The sequence below is a fragment of the Dermacentor albipictus genome, chromosome 1 (genome assembly GCF_038994185.2).
Source record: "Dermacentor albipictus isolate Rhodes 1998 colony chromosome 1, USDA_Dalb.pri_finalv2, whole genome shotgun sequence".
Taxonomy (NCBI): Eukaryota; Metazoa; Arthropoda; class Arachnida; order Ixodida; family Ixodidae; genus Dermacentor; species Dermacentor albipictus.
Window position 1 is genome coordinate 132,282,147 of NC_091821.1, and position 18,901 is coordinate 132,301,047.

Sequence of the window (18,901 nt, forward strand, 5' to 3'; positions counted from 1 at the left end):
CACGAAAGCTATGGCGGTGCGGGGCATGCTTATCTCTGCCTACTAAACGTCACCGTGGCGCGCAGTTCAAACTTGATTTTGGATGTTCATGTAGACGCCATACTTTCAATATTGGCGTCTACGATGTGCCAAACGTAGCCAAGTGCAGTTGTCCTCAGCGAGCCATAGTGCATCCAGCCAGTGGACTCGTCGCAGCACCCCGCAGTGGCCACAGTATCTATGCTACGTAGCAGACAACAGTTACATGAAACTGTTGTATGAGCAGCTTTGTGCATGACAGGGCTTGAGTGCGTGCTCACACTTACATGCTCCAGTCTGGTCACGCTGCGTGGTGTGGACCGGCTTTGTCCTTCAGCAGCTTGACTGACGTAGTAGACACATACAACTTGCGCATTTCTGAAGCGCTATCAATAAGTGTACCAAGGTGTCTAACCTGGAGCGACCAGGAGCAAGTGCGCGCTGGCAAATGTGCGTGTGGTCTGACCTTCAGTTTCATGTAGGTTGAGGTAGTTGAGTGTTCAAAACTAGTCAAAATTAGCGAGACCCGACAGCTACGACACCGATAAGCAGGGTGGCCAATGTTTAATTCCTACATGGGCGGCCACGGCCAAGCGTGGGCAGAGGATAGTCGGCTTCTTCTGGAAGTACATAATATTTATCGAAACTCGAAAGAATGTTTTGGCTTAGTTCAGCCTGTTAATTAAAGTGCGTCAATAAATGTACACAGTAACAGTAGGAAGAAGCACACTGATCCAAACAGCTGTCGCACAGATGTCAGCTATTGGCCAATAGCACCCGCATATGGGAATCTGCTATATTAAAAAATGAAGCGTCCAGTAAAGAGTGAGGTGCAGGCCTCTGTTGAAAAGAGAGTGTTTGAGAGAAAGGTAACTTTGTGCTCCGCTTGGCGAGCTCCATGTGCTGTGTATGAGTGCAAAATTTGGCTGAGATGTTCGCGTCATCGTATGCCATCGGCGGACTGTGTTTTTTCACCAAGCCTGAGAGGTGCTTCAGGGACCCTTTAACACTTCCTGTGTTTCATCTATTTTTGCATTTATGTTAGAGTTTTATTTCCGTGAGAGCTAATACCATATATATATATATATATATATATATATAGTTATGCCCTTACGGAATTGGCGTTGGAACAAAAAGCCAAAAGCAGTGGGCATTGCCAGGAAATACACATAACTCTGATGCGCCTGTTCCTACAATGTTACAAAGACAGTAGTTGTCTGCTTGCAACGTGTTCTACACTTGGTCCCCCTTTCCTTCAACTAATCAACACTTCTTTGTGCACTGCACTATATATCTGCCCAAAATAATCTTTTCCCCTCTTTCAAGTTATCAGAAGTTTGTCATGTTGCTGTATATTATAGCGTGTTTTATTTGTGATAGGAGCAATGAACTTGTGACATTGGAGGTTTTATGCCATATTTATCATTACTTGTCACACTAAGCAGGTCATAATGAAGCTGCTCTGTTGTTGTTTGTGAAACAGGAATTTAAATTTTTTTTGCTTTTTTTTGCAGGGGATTTGGATGAGGCCTTGAGGCGGTCTCTTGAGTTTCTGCATGTCCAAGAGCAGAGCAATTCAACATGCATTGACATCAGAGTGCCCCAAACTTTGGAGGAGAGACGACAGCTAGGTCAGTTCCGTATGCTACCATTTACACTGCTGAATTTTGATTCCAACAATTTGCCCATGACTTTCACGCTTGGTTCAGAAATAGTATAAGTTACTGAGAGGCCAAATTAGAGAGTCCTGTGAACGCTCTGTGTTCTCTTGGGAACATGTCGTTAATTGAGAAGATATTATCAAAAACTGTCAATGAAGAGTCTCTCTCATTTGCATGTTGCACTACTGATTTTGAATGCAGTAACGAGGCATGCTTTTTTCTTTTATTTGACATTGCGGTTAGCTCCTCCTTTTTGCTACTAAGGGCGAACATTTGAACTGATACTCTTTAGTTTGTAGTACAAGTAGCACATCGTACTATGGTACTACAAAGTGTACATTTCTTTTTTGCCATCATCACACAAAGCATGTTAATTTAATATTAATACATACATACCAGTATGCCACATATATTTGAAATCTCCTACGCGTTTTTAATGAGGTATGCAATTAAAAAGAAAGTGGCATTTTTCGACATTTCCTTTCTTTCAATTTTTTACCAGTACTTTTAAGGTTTGAGAATCTTGTCAAACTGCACCTTGTTATTGCGATAGCAATTATGTGGACGCTCCTGGTGAATTTTTGCCATCAGTGTTGCCGTTAGGTTCTGTATAAAGTCCAAGCACGATAATATTCTAGGTCAGTAATATTCTAGGTCAGTAATATTCTAGGTCAGTAATGGTGCGCGCCCTGCGCACCATGTGTAATGAGTTCGCGGGAAAGCGTCCAAGGGTGAGTTGAGAAGGATCATGGCTTCATGTGCACCATCTTTCCATGCAGCCAATGTTGGAAGGCACATGATAAAGCATGCACATGGCAGGAGGGGAGGGTGAAAGATGAAAAAGTAAGCTAATGTCGCTTGGGTTGTCATGACACATACCAAAAGTAATACTAGTTTGTTTCCCTCAAGACAATCAAGATGAGTAGAGTAGAAACAATGAAACTGTACAGGTGAACAAAGGGCTGTTACCCTTTGTTCAGCAATGTAATGATTCCTGGTAGGGGCAAGGGCAAAGAAGAGCGAGAAATCCTGGAAGCGTACTACGTCAGTTTATTAGGTGACGACTGCATTGGTACAACCTCGGTGCGCTTACTTGAAAAAGAATTTGCATTTCTAGGTCGGTCACTATAGATGCGATATCTTGTCTTTTTCATGCTCAGTGATTAGCAATGCTGTAGTTGCGCATGCTCTGCTAGCCTTACTGGGACTAAATCTGGCCCTTGCGCCAATAAACTCTACAAATCAATCAATTGCTGGGACTACGCCGTTTCTAATAAATCTCAGTTGATAGTCCAGTCGTTGTGATGTGAACCTCTCTTCTTGTCCTTTGTGTTTTGTGACTGGTTTTTTCCGTTTAACAATCAAGGTGGCACACAGAAGTGAAGAGCTATTTGCTTTCTTAAAAAAGCTCACTGTAATTTAAGGGCTAGAAAGTGAGGGAAGGGGAGGAGATGCTGGAATCTGCAGGAGTGCTTTCTCATAGCTTTTGAATGCAGGTCCAACTAATCAATATCAAATTAGCAAAAGTCGACTGCAGCAGATTGTGCTTTGAGCTATAATATAGCAACTTGCTGTTGAAACGCATCTGAGCGTGAAGAAGCTCATCTTGACGAGTTCATTGCCAGTGCTCCTAAGGTGCATTTATATGTAGCAGAAGTTTGGTTAATGAGTGTGATGTACTTGTGGTTTCCAGGTAAGGCTCACCTGCGTGAGGCTCTCCTACTGCACGAAGAAGCACTGCGCCTTCACCGCATGTGTCGCCAATTGCGCCAAGTAGACAACCTGCTGGGGCGTCTACGGGCTGACCATGATGCTGCTTTGCAGCGCTATGCTGACCTCGAGGAAGAAGATGACTTCCAGGAGGTGTTAGACCCACCTCAAATTCAAGGTCAGTGGGCTTTGCTCTGTTGTGTGTGACGCTACGTTATTGAGCAGGCATATCATGCTCTCATTGTATTGCAGCTATTGCTGCATGAAGCACCAGTAGGTTATTATTGATTTGATTCAGGTTAATGTCATACTTTCATCGAGTAATCAGAATGTACAGACATCACCTGGTGCCAGTGTGTCTTTCACCTTTCAAGAATTTTACTTTTGTAAGTGGGCCATTTCTTGTATCATCATCAGCAGCAGCATGGCGAGGTTAGCGGAGGCGGTGTTATGCTTATATAGTGTGGTTAGCTGTGGCAAATACAGAAAATAAGTTTGTGGTAATATGGACGAAGTCCATTATTTGTTTTATTTTGCATACTGTACGAAATATAACTTAATTGGTGACAAGCATTTCCAGTGCTTGGGCTAAATTATAGCTGAAATGCAACTATCAATGATCCTGAACAATTTTTTTTTGTGTTAACTTGCTTTGACACCTGTAACATATATAAGTGCAGATTATCTCCATATGCCACGAGGTTCATGTCACTGCTGAGTGGACACATGCATAGTGGTCCAATTAGTAATGGCTCGAGGTAGATATATGTCGGGAACACAGGACACTTATGTTGACAGAAATGAATGCAATATCTCAATATTAGTGTTAAAAAAGCGTGGTTACCTTTTGGAACATATAAATTTGGTTTAACTAATTTGCATCAAATTAATGGAAGACAACCACAGTGTATTACGCTAGCGTTGTGCCGAGAGGGTAGCTTTCTGAGAATAGTCTTGTCTCTTTTTTTTCTTCAGTATAGATGAACGCTAAGAAATCTGTTAGACAAGCAATGCTGATGCATTTGATAAAATTGCATTGAACACTGTTGCCTTCTGACGTGTACTGAAAAAAAAAAACATATCTCTCAGTCTTTTACATATAGGGATACTGATGTCATAGAATATTGTTGTTTATCGCTGTTTATTGCTGTTCATTGTGTTAAAGGGAAGCTGAACTCTTTCTTTAATTGGAAGCTTGGCAATCCTAGCTACAGCTCTGTGCAGACGCTTACAGCCTCACTTTTGCTGAGCAGAACACAGCGGCTCACTTGAGGCTCGCCAAAGTAGCGGCAATAAACATTGTCAGCATAGCAATTGGCCTACTGTTTCACTGCTCCCTGCACCATGCCTCACTGCACTGTGGCTACGAAACTACTACAGCCGTGTTCATGACAAACTGATTTAAGGGTGGACGCAGCAGTAACAAGCTCCAGACGAAATATAAATCCTAGTTTAGTGTTTTAGATTGTACAGGACATTTAGCACTGTATTCGGATCACATGCCTCAGCAATACCTTGGATGACGTCACGATTGTCTTCGCCAATCAGAGCTAATTAACCAACCTGCGGAGTCTCCTGCTGTCACGGCTGCTCGTTTTTGCTAAATTTAAGCAGCTTGTGATGACTTATGCCCTGATAAACAATGAATTTTGTTTTCAGGGGGTGAAAAACTACAAAATTCATTGAAAGCTAACTTCTTTAAAAAGTGCTTCAGTTGCCCTTTAAGTATTGATTGCATAAGGTTTAAGTACTGACAAGAACATGATGTATAGCCAGATTGTGTGTATCAAGAACACACTAGTCAATTTGTCCATCGTTCAATTCTCTGCATGCATTGCCTACTAGCATGATGCAAATATGCTTCTAAAGAAAAAATAAAGTTTTGCACTTCTGCTTACTAAGACCACTGTAACATTCTTTGCAGCTTCCACAAAGTATCAATTGACTTTGACATCACCCGATTTTACTCAGTACAAAGTAAAGGACCTCTTTCATGGGCTGGTGAGTGACTGTCCTGCTCTTATTCCGAAGCATCAAAAGTTTTGATCGTCTTTGTTGTAGTTTCACTTTTATTGAAATATTACTCTGCTTTTGTGCAGAAGCCGACAGAGCACATAATAAAGAATTGGCCACATTTACAACTGTCTTGATTTCATGTAACAGTGCATGCAATGGCTTGTGGAGTGAGTGAAAAATGTTTTTTCATGTTCGTGGAACACCAGAGGTTTATTAAAACGCTGAGATGAAAGTGGAGCCAACTGAAATTTAAAAGTTTTAATAGCAATTATACTTGCAAACGAAAAATACAAAAGGAAGTTCCAGAGCTTTGGACTGTAAAAAACACCTCCTGTGAAAAAGTACTGAGATGAACACACATAATGATAATGCAACACCAACAGAAGTAAATTGCAAATAGTGAGTAATAATACAGAATAGGATGTGTCGCAAATATACTAATTTCACATTGAATATAACCAAGGACTGGAAAGGACTAAAGGGCAGTTTGCCCTAAGTGATAATTGTTGCTGTTGCCTAATTATACTTGCATGAAACTTACATAAAGTAATTTGACTGTAATGCACACACACTCATTGCACAAAGATGGCTAAGAAAAACAGAGTTAATTGCTACAAGTGCAATGTTGTACTGTGCACTAAAATTTCATATAAATGTTTCTTCTTGAAGGGTGTTTTAAAAAGATTAGTAGTGTATATTATTGTTGTAAGGATCAATGTAATAGAACGTATACACTGAAACTCGGCCACGATGCACTGCAGTGCCTCAGTCACATCAACATTGGTTCACCATGTTCGTGGCAGCGCATGTTCTTCTTCCGCAGTTCATGTTAATTTCGAGCATTGTTTCCTCTGCGTACTCCCACACACCGCTTGTTCCATGTTAGAACAGTAAATTTTAGTTTTACTTAGCAATTACGCAAAGCCCAGGTTTGGCACTAAGCGTAAAAGTGAATTGGATCGTGTCTTGAGTCACAGAAGATGACAGTTTTGTGATGGCACTATTGTCACCGCTGGAAAACGTGAACACGAGTAGCATGATAAGCACCCCATTTTGCCAGCAACTTTTTCTAGTCACCTGGAAACCACGCAATCTGGGGTAACGGATATTGGTCTGTGAGAGCCCAGCTTGATCATCGCTATTTCAGGCCTGTATCTCTTCAGTCGCTGGCAAAATCACTAACATGCTCAAGCTTCTACACTATTTTTGTTTTATTTTTGCACGGCAAAATACAGCGCTGCAGCTGGCTGAAGCTTCAATCTCTCCTCCTACAATGGTTCCAAAATAGCAGCGTTGTATCAAAGAAAAGCCATTTGCTCTGTATTGCGATGATGCCTCCCGACGCACAGTTTTCTACCCGATCTTTCACGTCGGCACACTAGAAAAGAGTGATATTTTAAACTTCTACCTCACTTTTTTTTAAAAATATTTCTCCATGTGATAAAGAAGCATCTGGGGATTTAAAAAAAACAGGAGATACTGATTATTTTAATTGCCAAATTGTTTTTCAAGGAGGAGTGAGTGGTCAGCCAAAGCGGTGGGCAACATTTCTATTGCCCCCACCATGGGGAGCTCTGCTACATACGTATACTCAGTCATTAGATTAGCCATATTAGAGCAACGCTAAATTGCCCGAGTTATATGATGCTTGCAAATGCAAGGTTAGTGTAGTTTTAAATTTATTTTCAAAGTGACCTATTTAAGTGTAAATTACCAGATTTTAACCCTTTGAGGGTCAATGATGTAAATATGCGGCGCTGCCAACAAGCCCAAAATGGTCGATGCCGTATATTTACGGCACCGTCTGCACATTTAAAAAGCGCGCCTATGTTTCTTTTCTCTTTTCTGGCATGTGCTGCCACTATGTGGGAATACAAGGAATTTTTTTCTCGCGCCTCCCTCTCTTTGTTTCCGTTGCATGGTTTGTTTTGGAGCTAGTTTGCTCCGGCGCGTCTATATACTACCGCTCGCGCGTTGGCGTGCGCACGGGCGAGCAGCAGTTTGGGTTTTGTTCCACGGGTGGTTTCAGCTTCTTGCGCTAATCTCGTTACTAATCGCTCAAAGGGTGACCGCCTGTTTCTCGCTCGTTTAGTGCTCACAGGGGTGCGGATAGGAAGGATACCGCCGTCCATGCATTTCCTTTTCTTTTTTGGAGACGCGCAAAAACTACAATTGCCTCTGGTTGGCGATAAGATGCAGATTAGCAGAAGTTTGTCACACGTTTTGCTTTTTTGATGGGCACACAACCACAAAGCTTTCTTGAGTGCGCTCACTTACTCAGTTCGATTACGCTATGGTAGTAAATATTAGTGTAAGAGCAGGAACATTTCACAGTTGTGAAATATTCTCGCATTTCTAAGCCTTGAACTATGTGTATAACAATGCATCAAATTTTTTATTCTTATAAGTTTATTCCTTTTTTTCTTGTTTTTATTCATGAATAAACGGTACACATATACGAACACAAAATATTTTTTTCTCACTTTACGGTCACCTTAGAAAAATTATGTTAATTTTTTGTCGAGATAGTTCCCTCAGAAGACTTGGAATCTGCAATTAAAAAAAATCGACTCTGGGCGATCTCAAATGGCGAAAAAAATGGTTAATCATGCACTGCACGAATGTGTAAACTATTTGATATAATGCAGCAGCAAATTGTTCATTATTCATAAAAACTTACAATATGTTGTCATGCTAGTCAGCTGGAATCAGTGACATAGGCATTGTTTCACTGGATGTGTTGCCATGTTTGTGTAATGTAAGTACTTATATGTTTCGATGCATTGTAAGCAAGCAAGACTAACGAGGACAGTCGGATAACTGGCATTACTCAGATAGCACACACATTTTGAGAAAAGTGGCAGCTTTAAGGTTGCATAGGGTGATTTTCTCAAATTCTTGCAGGGTCCGATCAGTATCTTCTCTGCCAGGCACCATTGGTCCGCATCCCGGGCTGTGCACCTTACCAAAAAGGGCAAGGAAAGCTTCGGCTTCAGTGTGCGAGGAGATTCTCCGGTTATTGTTGCTGGTGTCGAAGCTTGCAGCCTTGCAGAGGTCAGTGTCACAACCTCTGTCAATCTTGTCATTGAAGTTACTTTTAGCCTTTTGAAGCAGTTTTCAATTAGGCTTATGCTAGACTGCACTTCTTTGAATAATAATAATATTTGGGGTTTTACGTGCCAAAACCACTTTCTGATTATGAGGCACGCCGTAGTGGAGGACTCCGGAAATTTTGACCACCTGGGGTTCTTTAACGTGCACCTAAATCTAAGTACACGGCCGGGATTCGATCCCGCGACCTCGTGCTCAGCAGCCCAACACCATAGCCACTGAGCAACCACGGCGGGTACTTCTTTGAATGTTGACATCTATCTAAACAACAAACGGTGGTGCAGGCAGATTTCAAATCTCTGTGACATAAAGTGTGTTACTATATTTTGTCCTGAGTATATCATAAGGTTGCTCTGATCGCAGTCAAAGCAACCATTTTTTTCATGGCTATTGGTCCATTGCTTATAACCACAACAAAAACAAGGACAAGTAAACTGTGGTGTATGAGCTGTGCTTTCAGCTAAATGTGTACAGTAGAATCTCATTCATGTGTTTTGGAAAAAACCGCAAGAAAAACATACGATTCGAAGTAACTAAAAAATTTGACAGACTCGACTATTGTTGACATCTACGTAATGCAAAGCGTCATGTGGATTGCTGCGGCACGAGACGCCGACGCGGGTTGAGCTGGTGGTGCTCCAGCGGTCCGAGATGTGCTTTGTTGTTTTTGTATTGCGTGCTTTTAATGTGATAGCGTTGAGGATCTCGTGGCGCAGAAAATTCGGCGTCGGACGTCGTTTCGGCAAAAAGATTTTCGAACCACACATACCCAGGCCCTCCATGTGATGCAAGGAATTTACTGAACTAATTGAATTTCTCAAGCTAAAATATGTGGAAAAATTGTAAACTATGACTTACAGACAACCTACAGACATGATAGCTCTCGGATTGTAATTTGATTATACGAGAAAACATTTACACGAAAACTCAAAGAAATCCCTTTTCCAGTGTTTCTACAATTCACAGACCAGCCCCGTGGCATCCACCATTTGTGCGCATAGTGGCGCACGCAAGAGGCCGCACTTATATCACAAAGTCTGCCTTCGGGCATAGCGTTTGCAGCCAGCGTTTCCCGGTAAACATTACGGTTACATACACTGAAGTTGCCGGGAAGCATGAGAAGCAGTCAGGGATCTTTGAATGCTATCGCGTTCCACTCTTAAGGTTAAACCCCATGAGAGCGATTTTGTGCACAACAGCGACGAGGGATGGCTTCGAGCGACGAAACGGGCCGTCGCTTCGACAGATCGCTTGGTCTTGTAGCTCGATTGTTCGGTTCTGCAAATCTAGAATTCGTCGCTCGTCGCCCGGAAGGGTTATGAGCAAGTAGCCAATAGCACGAAGCTGGAACTGGATGTACGTCACTCAAATACTACCAATTGTCGCACGGAACAAGCAAACAATTGAATTTTTATATGTTCAAGAATAAGAACCTACTACAAGACCGTCAGAAATATTTTGTGCTGCTTTCTACAGTAAGATAGGTACATCAACTTGACACTAGCGTGATGCATGCTTTATTAATTTGACGTGTATTTGCTGCCCTGAAATATCGGCAACGCCGGGGAGACGTCGCTCACAATCGTCGTTCGCATGGGGTTTGACTTGTAGGCGACGAGCGAATGCGACAGCCATCTCCATCGCATAACTTCTAGCTGTCATGCGCAAGATCGCGACAACGACGTTGTTGCCAATATTGTTGTTAACGTTGTTGCATGGTGTTGCCGATATTTGAGGGCAGCAAATACGCATTGAAACTGGCATGATATGTACGTGCTTTATTAAATTAAGTTGATGTATTTTACTGTAAAAAAGCAGCATAAAATATTTTTGATGGTTTTGCAGTAAGTTCTTATTTTTGCACATATAAACATTCAATCGTTTGCTCGTTTCCTGCGACAATCGGCAGTATTTGAGTGACATACATCCAGTTCTGGCTTTGTGCTATTGGCTAGTCGCTCATAGCACTTCCGGGTGACGAGCGACGAATTCTGGGGTGGAATCTTATAACGTTTCAGAAAACGAATCGTTTACTTCGCCACTTACCTCATTAAATGGGCCGCTCCCACACCGGATGTGGAAGAAAGGAAGGATGCGACCAATAGACGAGTGGGTGCCACCTCTTAAGTGTACGTCATGATATGACAAGCTAATCGAGGAACTGCAGAATGTTTCTGCTTTCTAATTAAATGTAAAGTATAAATTAAACATTATGCGGCGAGTGCTAAAGTATAAACATGCGATGCCGGGCGTTTATGCAATGCTTGAAGTAATTTATTAATGTAATTAGTTTTCGTTCTCAGCTGAGAGGCGGTATCGCAAACATAAATGAGTTCGCAGAACGCAGTGCTATGTCGTCTGCTACCAGGAGCTTGTGCGATCCACGCACGAAAAATGCTCTGCCAGCGCTTCCTATGTAGCAAACGCAACAAAGCCGTGAACTGGTTCTTAGGGCCGCCTTTACTAGCCGGTTGTATAAATTTTCCTTCTTTTTTCGCTCTTCGTCATCGGCTTTGACATGACTCACTCGCCGCTGCGCTGTCACCATCGCTGCGATCTGCCTCGCACCGCATTGCGTGATAGAAGCAATGGAACTTGAAATCGAGCATTAAGATATAGGGGCCCTGCATTGCCTGCGTAAAGTAAAATCAAAGAGCATGGTGGTGATGATGCACGCTGTGCCATGAAATTGAGGAACAAAGTGTGACACTCGCGAACTAGAGCAAAAAGGGCAGCCAAGTAAGAGATCTCCGCAATATCTTCCAGTTTTATCAGCCAAGCGAAGGAAACGCTGGACCAGCCTAGGTTGAACCCTTCTAATTGCTGAATGGCAATCTGCGAGCTATTCATGCTGGCGATAGCACGGGGAATTCGATCGCACCATGCAAACATCTCCTTGGCATTGGCTTTGAAGCGGAGGTCACGCGGAAAGCTGATCCAGCCCTTCTACCGGCCAACACAGCAATCGCGAGAGCAACTTCGTAGACAGTGTCGGCAGCAGAGATCTAGGGCATTCCGATGACTGCTTCACTTCCGACTGGTCTCTGGGAGCTGCAGGCCGGTGGTGATGAACCGCAGTGCACAATTCCTTCCTTTGTGTGGAATGACCACTGGTATGCTTGCACCCGAGTCTCCTCCAGTTCGTAGCGTAGCCTGCAAAAGGTATACTTAGAAAGCTGGCCAGGGGTGGTGCAAATAATTATCCATCATCTCTTCGAACGCGTATTGGACTTCCAGCTGTGGTCCACACCGAAAACAGACAACAAAGGCAAGTGATAGCCTCCAAAGCAACCAACGCACGCCAGCGCGACGCCCGCGCGTATATGGCGCCGCGGGACTGGGGCACGCGGCGAGGGTTGCAAGCCAACAGCCAAGCCACAGCAACAGAACCCAAAGTGGACCACCCATTTGCCGGTTTCACTCTTAGCCAACGGCGGGTTCACTTTTGAAATGATTTACAGATGCGTGACAGAATGATAATTTGCGGTGCCACCTCGCTGTCTCTAACGGCCTCTGATGCAAACAAAATTTTCACCAATCAGGTAAGGCCAAGTGAACGGTTCCCCTTCTGAATCGTTATAGGATTCGGCCCCTAGATTTACAGAACCAAACAATCGAGCGCCAAGACTGAGTGGTCTGTTAAAGCGACGGCCCATTTCGTTGCTAGAAGCCATCGCTCGTTGCTGTCGCGCACAAAATCGCTCTCATGGGGTTTAGCCTTAAGAGTGGAACGCGATAGCATTCAAAGATTCCCGACTTATACTTGCGGCATCCTCCAAATTTTTTTAAGAGGGCGGCGGGAAACCGAAACGAAATTGAGCTGGTGGGTGACGCTGGATGCTGCCGAAACAGGTACTGAAATGAGAAACTGAGTACGCGTCGGCGTTTTCACGCGAGATGGGCGGGCGAGTATTGCGGTGCAGCTGTGGCAGCAGGCAGCTATATACTGTTCTCGATCGCGCACGCTTCGCCCACTTTCTTGTTTTCCGTGGATCTAGCGGCCGGGAAACATATCGTACAATCGCAGTCGAAACGTATCGCAATTTGGCGACATACTGAACGTTGGTGCCAAAAAATCGTGTTTTCCGGGAATGTATGAACCGGAAGAAAATGAGCATATCTCTATTGGGTCATTTTTTGTCTTCTCGATTTCGAACGCTGGTGCCGGGAAATCGTACGTGATGGCAACATATCAATGAGGTTCTACTGTATTAGAAAAAATGTCCCACTTAAGTGCTTTCACATCACAAAAAATGTTTATTGTGATGAGAATCATGCTACCAATAGCCACAGCCAGCCGAGAGCCACAAGAACTGTGGCAGTCACATGTAAACAGCAAAACAGGGCTGCAGACCCAGCACTGGCATTTAGTGGATACAAAATATGAAGTTGCAGTGTGAATAAGTTGCTGAAACACACACACACATGCATGCACGCAGTTAGACAGACAGAAAGACAGATAAAACAAAGATAACCACAATATCAAAAACAAGAAAACAAGAAGGGCAACCTTATGCAGATATATGTGTAGTTTTGTTGTTTTTGGCATAGCCTTTCTTTTTAAAATTTTTATTGTGTTATCTACTTTCTTGTTTGACTTTGAGCTATGGAACAATGAGTGGCAAGTTTAGTGAACTTGATGCCTACAGAATTATGTTTTAATGAAGTTAGCATAATAGTAAGTTTTCTTTCGTTTTTTTTTTTTCCAGCTGGCTGGTGTAAAAGAAGGAGATTTCATTGTTGCCATTGGTGACCTTGACACTAAATGGTCAACGCACGAGGAAGTGGTACAATTAATAAGAAAAGCTGGTGATGAGCTGACTCTGCGTGTCATCACACCTATGGATCGTAGCTATCTACGACAGAGCCCAGCATCGTCAACCACCTCGTCATCTGGTGTGAGTTCAAGTGGTTCGAGCAGAGTGCAGAGTCCCAACGGTTCTATCGCCAGCAACAAAAGCAAGGACAGCCACAAGCGGCTGACCTGGAACTTCTTCCGACGTGGAACGTCCAAGGAGAGGCGGGAAGCTGGTTATGATGCCAACATTTTGCTGCGTTGAACATATCACTGCGACTAAACACAACTGGCATTGGTGTCGTGCCCAGTGGCCACTACCGAGGAACCGAGTGTGCATGAAAAAGCATCCATGTTAAAAGGACAATGACAACGGAGTTGTTATACTTTAGTGCTGGAACTGTGTTGCACCCAATTCAAGGATGCTTTTGATGAGCTGTGCTCAACCTTGAACTTTCAAGATATGGGGCCTGAATAGTGCTATGGCAAAAAATTTGAGAACCTTCGTCAGTGTTGCCAATTGTGTCCAAGATCTGCTGCATTTGATATGATTACTGCTGTCTGTTGCAGATTTTTACATTGAGAAGACATGTGATTTTCAGTCTTGCAACATTTTTGCAGTTAGCACTCATTTCAGCTTTTACTGTTTCACAGGAAATTGCAGTATTGTACAGATATATGCAGGAAGCAACAATGATAGTCATTGGTGGCAATTTGTAAATTGTTTTGCTTGTTTTGTATTCATGATATGGTTAAAAGGTGTGTGAAATGTAAAGGACTTGCATGCTTGTGCTAAGAGTACCATCCTTCTGAACTGAAGTATCGTAGCACTCGTGCCATTTTTGGTTATTTGACTGCTGCAGCCATGCCAAATGTGGAAATCACATTACTAACCTTTTACTTGTACCCTTCACCTGTGTTTAACTGGTATGAAAATTTAGTGGGCAGTAAACAATGGGCCATTGCCTTGAGGCTAACATCTGGCCTGCTAAGAGTCAACTCTATGAAAATGGGTCTAAACCGGGCATCTCTTTTTGCAGTATTAGTGCATTCTTTTCAGTAGAATTATGTTCCAGAATGGCAGTTCTAACTCTAGCCTATTTTTATACCTGGTGCATCATAAAGTTGCATTTTCAATCATCCCACCTAAGCTTTGTTTACACATCCTTTAATTGTGAAGAAAGCATTTGGCATACCAATGAAGTTTGTTGTGCATATTATTAACCATTGCTGTGTTAGGTGCAGATGTTTGCTGGGTTGTGATGAAACAACAGAACTAAATGTTTGTCTGCACATGCATTGCAGTATGTAGCTAATACGTTCTAAGAGGATATACTTTGCTTGCAGTGGTCTGCCAAGCGAGCTTCAGTTTTGTAGCATACTGGAACACAGCTTACTGTTAATAGCGCTTTGCTTTACCTTCACAGTAGGGTTTTCGCTCATTCTTAAACCAAGTTAAGGACACTGTGGACTCGTAGTAATTGCACATATTTGTTATTTGCAGCATTTAAATTTTCATGCAGAGTTATTAAGGCAGTTCAAAGTGATCACTTTTTTTGATCAAAGATACTGATGTGCATGACGTGCAGCTTAGAGGGATTGGGTGAGTGTTTACTATACACTGATGAACTCGTGTGGAAGCAGCCGAAGTGTTGCAGGAAGTCATACAGTTTGTGTGGTGCTTAGAGAGGCGTCACTGACAGTGTCAAGGTATATAATGTACATACTGTACATATGGACAACCTAAGGCATACTCTATTTTTACATCAAGGTTAGCTTTCTGACATTAGATTCTTCTTTTATTGCCTTCTAAAACACCTCCATATTGCTTTTATAACATATTTGGCTTTTGCTGATGCCGTGTACTAATTAAAAATTATAGACAAACAAATTCCAAGGCGTCTGTAATTCTTGTTACTTTCTAAAAAAATGACTGCATTTCATGAAGTTATGAGTTGTTCTCTTACAATATATGAAAAGCAATTCAACCTAGCAGAGAAATAAAGCACTTATATTTGAACACCAAGTTGTATGTGTGTAGATATATAAATACAAAGCACAATTTCTTTACTGCGCCCGACGACTACAGCAATGTGAAACCCTTTTCATTTCTCTTGCTGTCTTTCTCTTCACAAGGTTAACCACTTCTTTTAAATTGTGCTGATGAAGTGTCAAAATACAAGTAACACAGTAGTGGTGTCAAACTGACATAAATTTATAAATTTGAGCACAAGCTTACCTGACAATGACTGTAGTGTCCACTTTGTGGAGGTTCACTTATCTCCAAGAATTTCAGCATGGACAAGCTTGTCATTGCCATCTTGCGTTCGACCTTTTGCTGTAAAAATTTTGCATAAAAACACTTTCTGAGCCACTTTTTATGCTGCATTGTGAAGTTTAGCTGCTTCTCTGTGCCAAGAATTTACCTTTTCACAACAAAATATAAAGTAGGCTTACGGGAATTTAAATCCATGAACCGTTACCATTCTAATTGGTCGTGGCCTGCGAGTAGCATTCCAAATCGATTTGATGCATTCTGATGCAAGAGCTTCATCCTGATTTTAATATGAACATGAAGCATGTGGCAACATATGTGCATTTAATACTTGGTCATTTCATTATAGTGGTATTTGTCGTTACAGCAAAAAATGGACGAGGAAGCCTCAGTGTATGTCACTATATAGGTTGATATACCAGGTATTTCGACAGCAGGTTTAATCTTAACCCTTTCAGGCGCCACTTGCAATTATGCATAGAAAAAAATCTTTTTATATATAAACATTCTTTTTGGGACCTAAGAAACACAAAACCATCGAATTCTTGAAAGTCATCTTGAAACTTTATTATTTGCAACATCGTACACAATTGTGTACACAGCGCCTCGGTGGTCACAAAATTCACTTGTGGAATGCGAGGAAGCAATTGCTCTCTTTCGTCAGGCACAGTGGCACGGCGCATTTTATGCAGAATATCCGGGCGCCTCGTGTGCACTTCTCGAGCTTGCACCTAATTAGCACCTTCTGCTCGCGGGATTCGGGCCAATGGTCAAAGGAGTCGTAGTGCGCGTCGGTGCAAGGAAGCGATATTCTTGCTTTTTTGCCCTATCTTTGGTTGTGGTGCCTGGATCTTTGCAAGAGAAGGCCTACCACGCTTTTTCTCGGGTAGTACCGACTTAATTAATGCTTCGGCAGCTTGCTAGCGAAAATTCATCAAATATAGGTATTTAGCTCTAGGCAGCGTTTGATTGTCGCGGTGGTAGTCCAGCAAATAATTGCAGGTACCCAGGTTCACAAAAGGAAAAAGCACTCTCAGTGTCCACTTCTTCAGCTTGCGTTTCCCCTGCAGCAGCATCTTCCTCTTCTGTGAGGTTGGTGAACACAGCTGCAACGCAGGCGTCATTCGCTTCAGGCGTGGCTTCTTTTTCGTCACTTTCCCCGATGTCTGAAACATTTATCAGCAACGAGCTCCAAAAGCCTTTCAGCTGTCTTTTGGGTTTTCTTATGCTTGTTTGCACTGTAGAAAGAAGAACGACGAATGGCCAAAAAACCTGGAAAAAAAATCAAAGCAACTCTCAGCGTTCTTCATTTCTGCAGCGACCACGGCGCTTTGTACACAATCGTGTACACATGCGCGTGCGAGCGTTAGCGTTCGGTCATCTCCTCAGAATGGATGAAATTATCACTCGTCGGTACTTCATATGATGCACAAGCGCGTCTAATTTTTTTCGCTTGCCACAATAAAAAAAAAGCGGCTCTAAAAAAATAAGAACTTGACTCACCGCCATTTGCTGCTCCAGCGTCCGCCATTTCTTGTATTGATATGAACATCTTCACCGAAATGCGACAAATTGCGCCCAAAATGCACATGGTTGTCAGTTTAAAGTTTGGGAATGCGCTAAAGCCAACCTAATAGAAAATTGCGCGCCCTAAACGTGAAAAAAACACCAGAAATACAATGTACACAATTGTGTACAAGGCGCCTTAAAGGGTTAAACCAGTGCACTTGAAATCAAGCAGTTATTAGTTTATTTTTTTTGGTAGCACATTATCTGTGCTGGTATACTTAAACAAATGCGTGTGTGTGACAATCACCTTAATGAATATCATGCAAATTGATGGCCTAGGTTCAGGCCTCGCCGGGGGCAGCAAAGAGACTCTGTCTCTCGGTGTCTTCCTGGGCTTGCTGAATGGCCAAAGTGGTCGTGGAGATCTGCGCTAGCCAGTGCTGCTCTCCACCGCACCCCTAGTTCATCTGGGGTGCGGATAATTCTCCTCTGAACTATTTCGCAATCCCAAAGTATATGCTCTAGGGTGGTTCTTCTATCATCACGTAAGTTACATTTCGCATGAAGGTATAAATTCGGAAACACGTGGTCAAGATGTACTGGGTTCGTGTAAGTTATTCTTTAAAGGTGCCTCCAGTCAACCACCTGAGACCTGTCCAATTTTGGGCTAGGAGGTGGATATATACACCTCGACTTTCAATAGAATTGGGTAATGTCAGTGAATGAGAAAAGTCTATCCCTATCCTTCCGTTCCATCTCCTCGGCCAGAGCCCCCCCCCCTAATCGGGTGCGATTAATGAGTCCTTGCACAACACGATGGTCAGACTCGTTAAGCTTGGGGGTTATGGTGGATTCTCACTCTGTATCAGCTGGGAACCAGGTGATTTCCTTGTCGTAAAATTCCTCATATGATATGAGTTTAGCTTTACTGTAACTTGCAGCTTCAACTGATATCTGTCCTCTGGCATAATTTTGTATAGCCAATTGAGAGCCGCTGATAATGTATCTATATTTGGAAGAAGCAATAGAGCGATGGCAACCTCCTCCGTAACCTCAGATACCCTGGTTTTAATTCAGCACATGTGTACGCTTTCTTGCCTTGTATTACTGGCTACTGCTGTAAATTCTTGGTGATTTGAATACTTCGCAGCGTCCACAAATAGCACTTCCTCATCATTGCCATAGTGTTTGAGTAAAGCTTTAGCTCTGCTCATTCTCCTACCCTGATTGAATTCCGGGTGCATATTTTTGGGTAAATTCGGCATTTAAATCCTGCTCCTGATCTCTCTGGCCAACACGACCTTGGGTCCTTGCTGGTTATGATAATTTATTCGTAATTTATCAAGTATTCTGTCAGTCCGGGTGCTGGCTAGTCTTTTCAACTGAGCTATCTGCTGAGCTTCAGTCAATTCTTCTGAGGTGTTATGCATGCCCAGCCGCATTAATCTCTCAGTACTGGTGCTTTCGGGCAAGCCTATGGCCTGCTTAAAAGCTTTCTTTATGAGCATATTGATTTTGTCCTTTTCTGCCTTGTACCAGTTAAGGTACGCAGCTACATAAATAATGTGGCTTATTGCAAAAGAATGAATGAACTTAACAAAGCTAGCCTCCTTCATTCTCTAATACTCGTTCGTGATTCTCCTGATCAGCCTAATGGCATTAGTGACCTTGGTCTTGAGCTTCCTAAGAGTTTCGCTGTTAGTTCCCTTCCACTCAATGTTGAGTCCCAGGACCCTGATTTGGTGATTATTAACTTATTTACCTATTTGTTACCTAATGACCTAGTTACTTTGGGGCATGCTGCAA

General features: G+C 42.6%; 1 protein-coding gene and 1 long non-coding RNA gene across 7 annotated transcripts in view; one reads left to right on the forward strand and one right to left on the reverse strand.

The window, feature by feature from the left end:
- Positions 1-15,333, forward strand: part of Rhp (GTP-Rho-binding protein rhophilin) — a 241,708-nt gene extending 226,375 nt beyond the window's left edge. For all 5 annotated transcript variants that reach the window (XM_065424532.1, XM_065424535.2, XM_065424537.1 and 2 more), the window contains exons 11-15: positions 1,533-1,649; positions 3,373-3,567; positions 5,314-5,390; positions 8,310-8,459; positions 13,226-15,333. In XM_065424532.1, the coding sequence (XP_065280604.1) occupies positions 1,533-1,649; positions 3,373-3,567; positions 5,314-5,390; positions 8,310-8,459; positions 13,226-13,576 (890 nt within the window). In that variant the 3' untranslated portion in view covers positions 13,577-15,333. The remainder of the gene's footprint in view (positions 1-1,532; positions 1,650-3,372; positions 3,568-5,313; positions 5,391-8,309; positions 8,460-13,225) is intronic.
- Positions 10,474-18,901, reverse strand: part of LOC135896164 (uncharacterized) — a 92,146-nt gene continuing 83,718 nt past the window's right edge. The window contains exons 4-5 of one of the 2 annotated variants that reach the window (XR_010562610.1): positions 15,551-15,649; positions 10,474-11,669 (exon numbers count right to left, since the gene is read on the reverse strand). This is a non-coding gene — a long non-coding RNA (uncharacterized lncRNA). Of the gene's footprint in view, positions 11,670-14,361; positions 15,650-18,901 lie in introns of those variants that run through there. The other variant, XR_010562611.1, reaches the window with a different exon arrangement.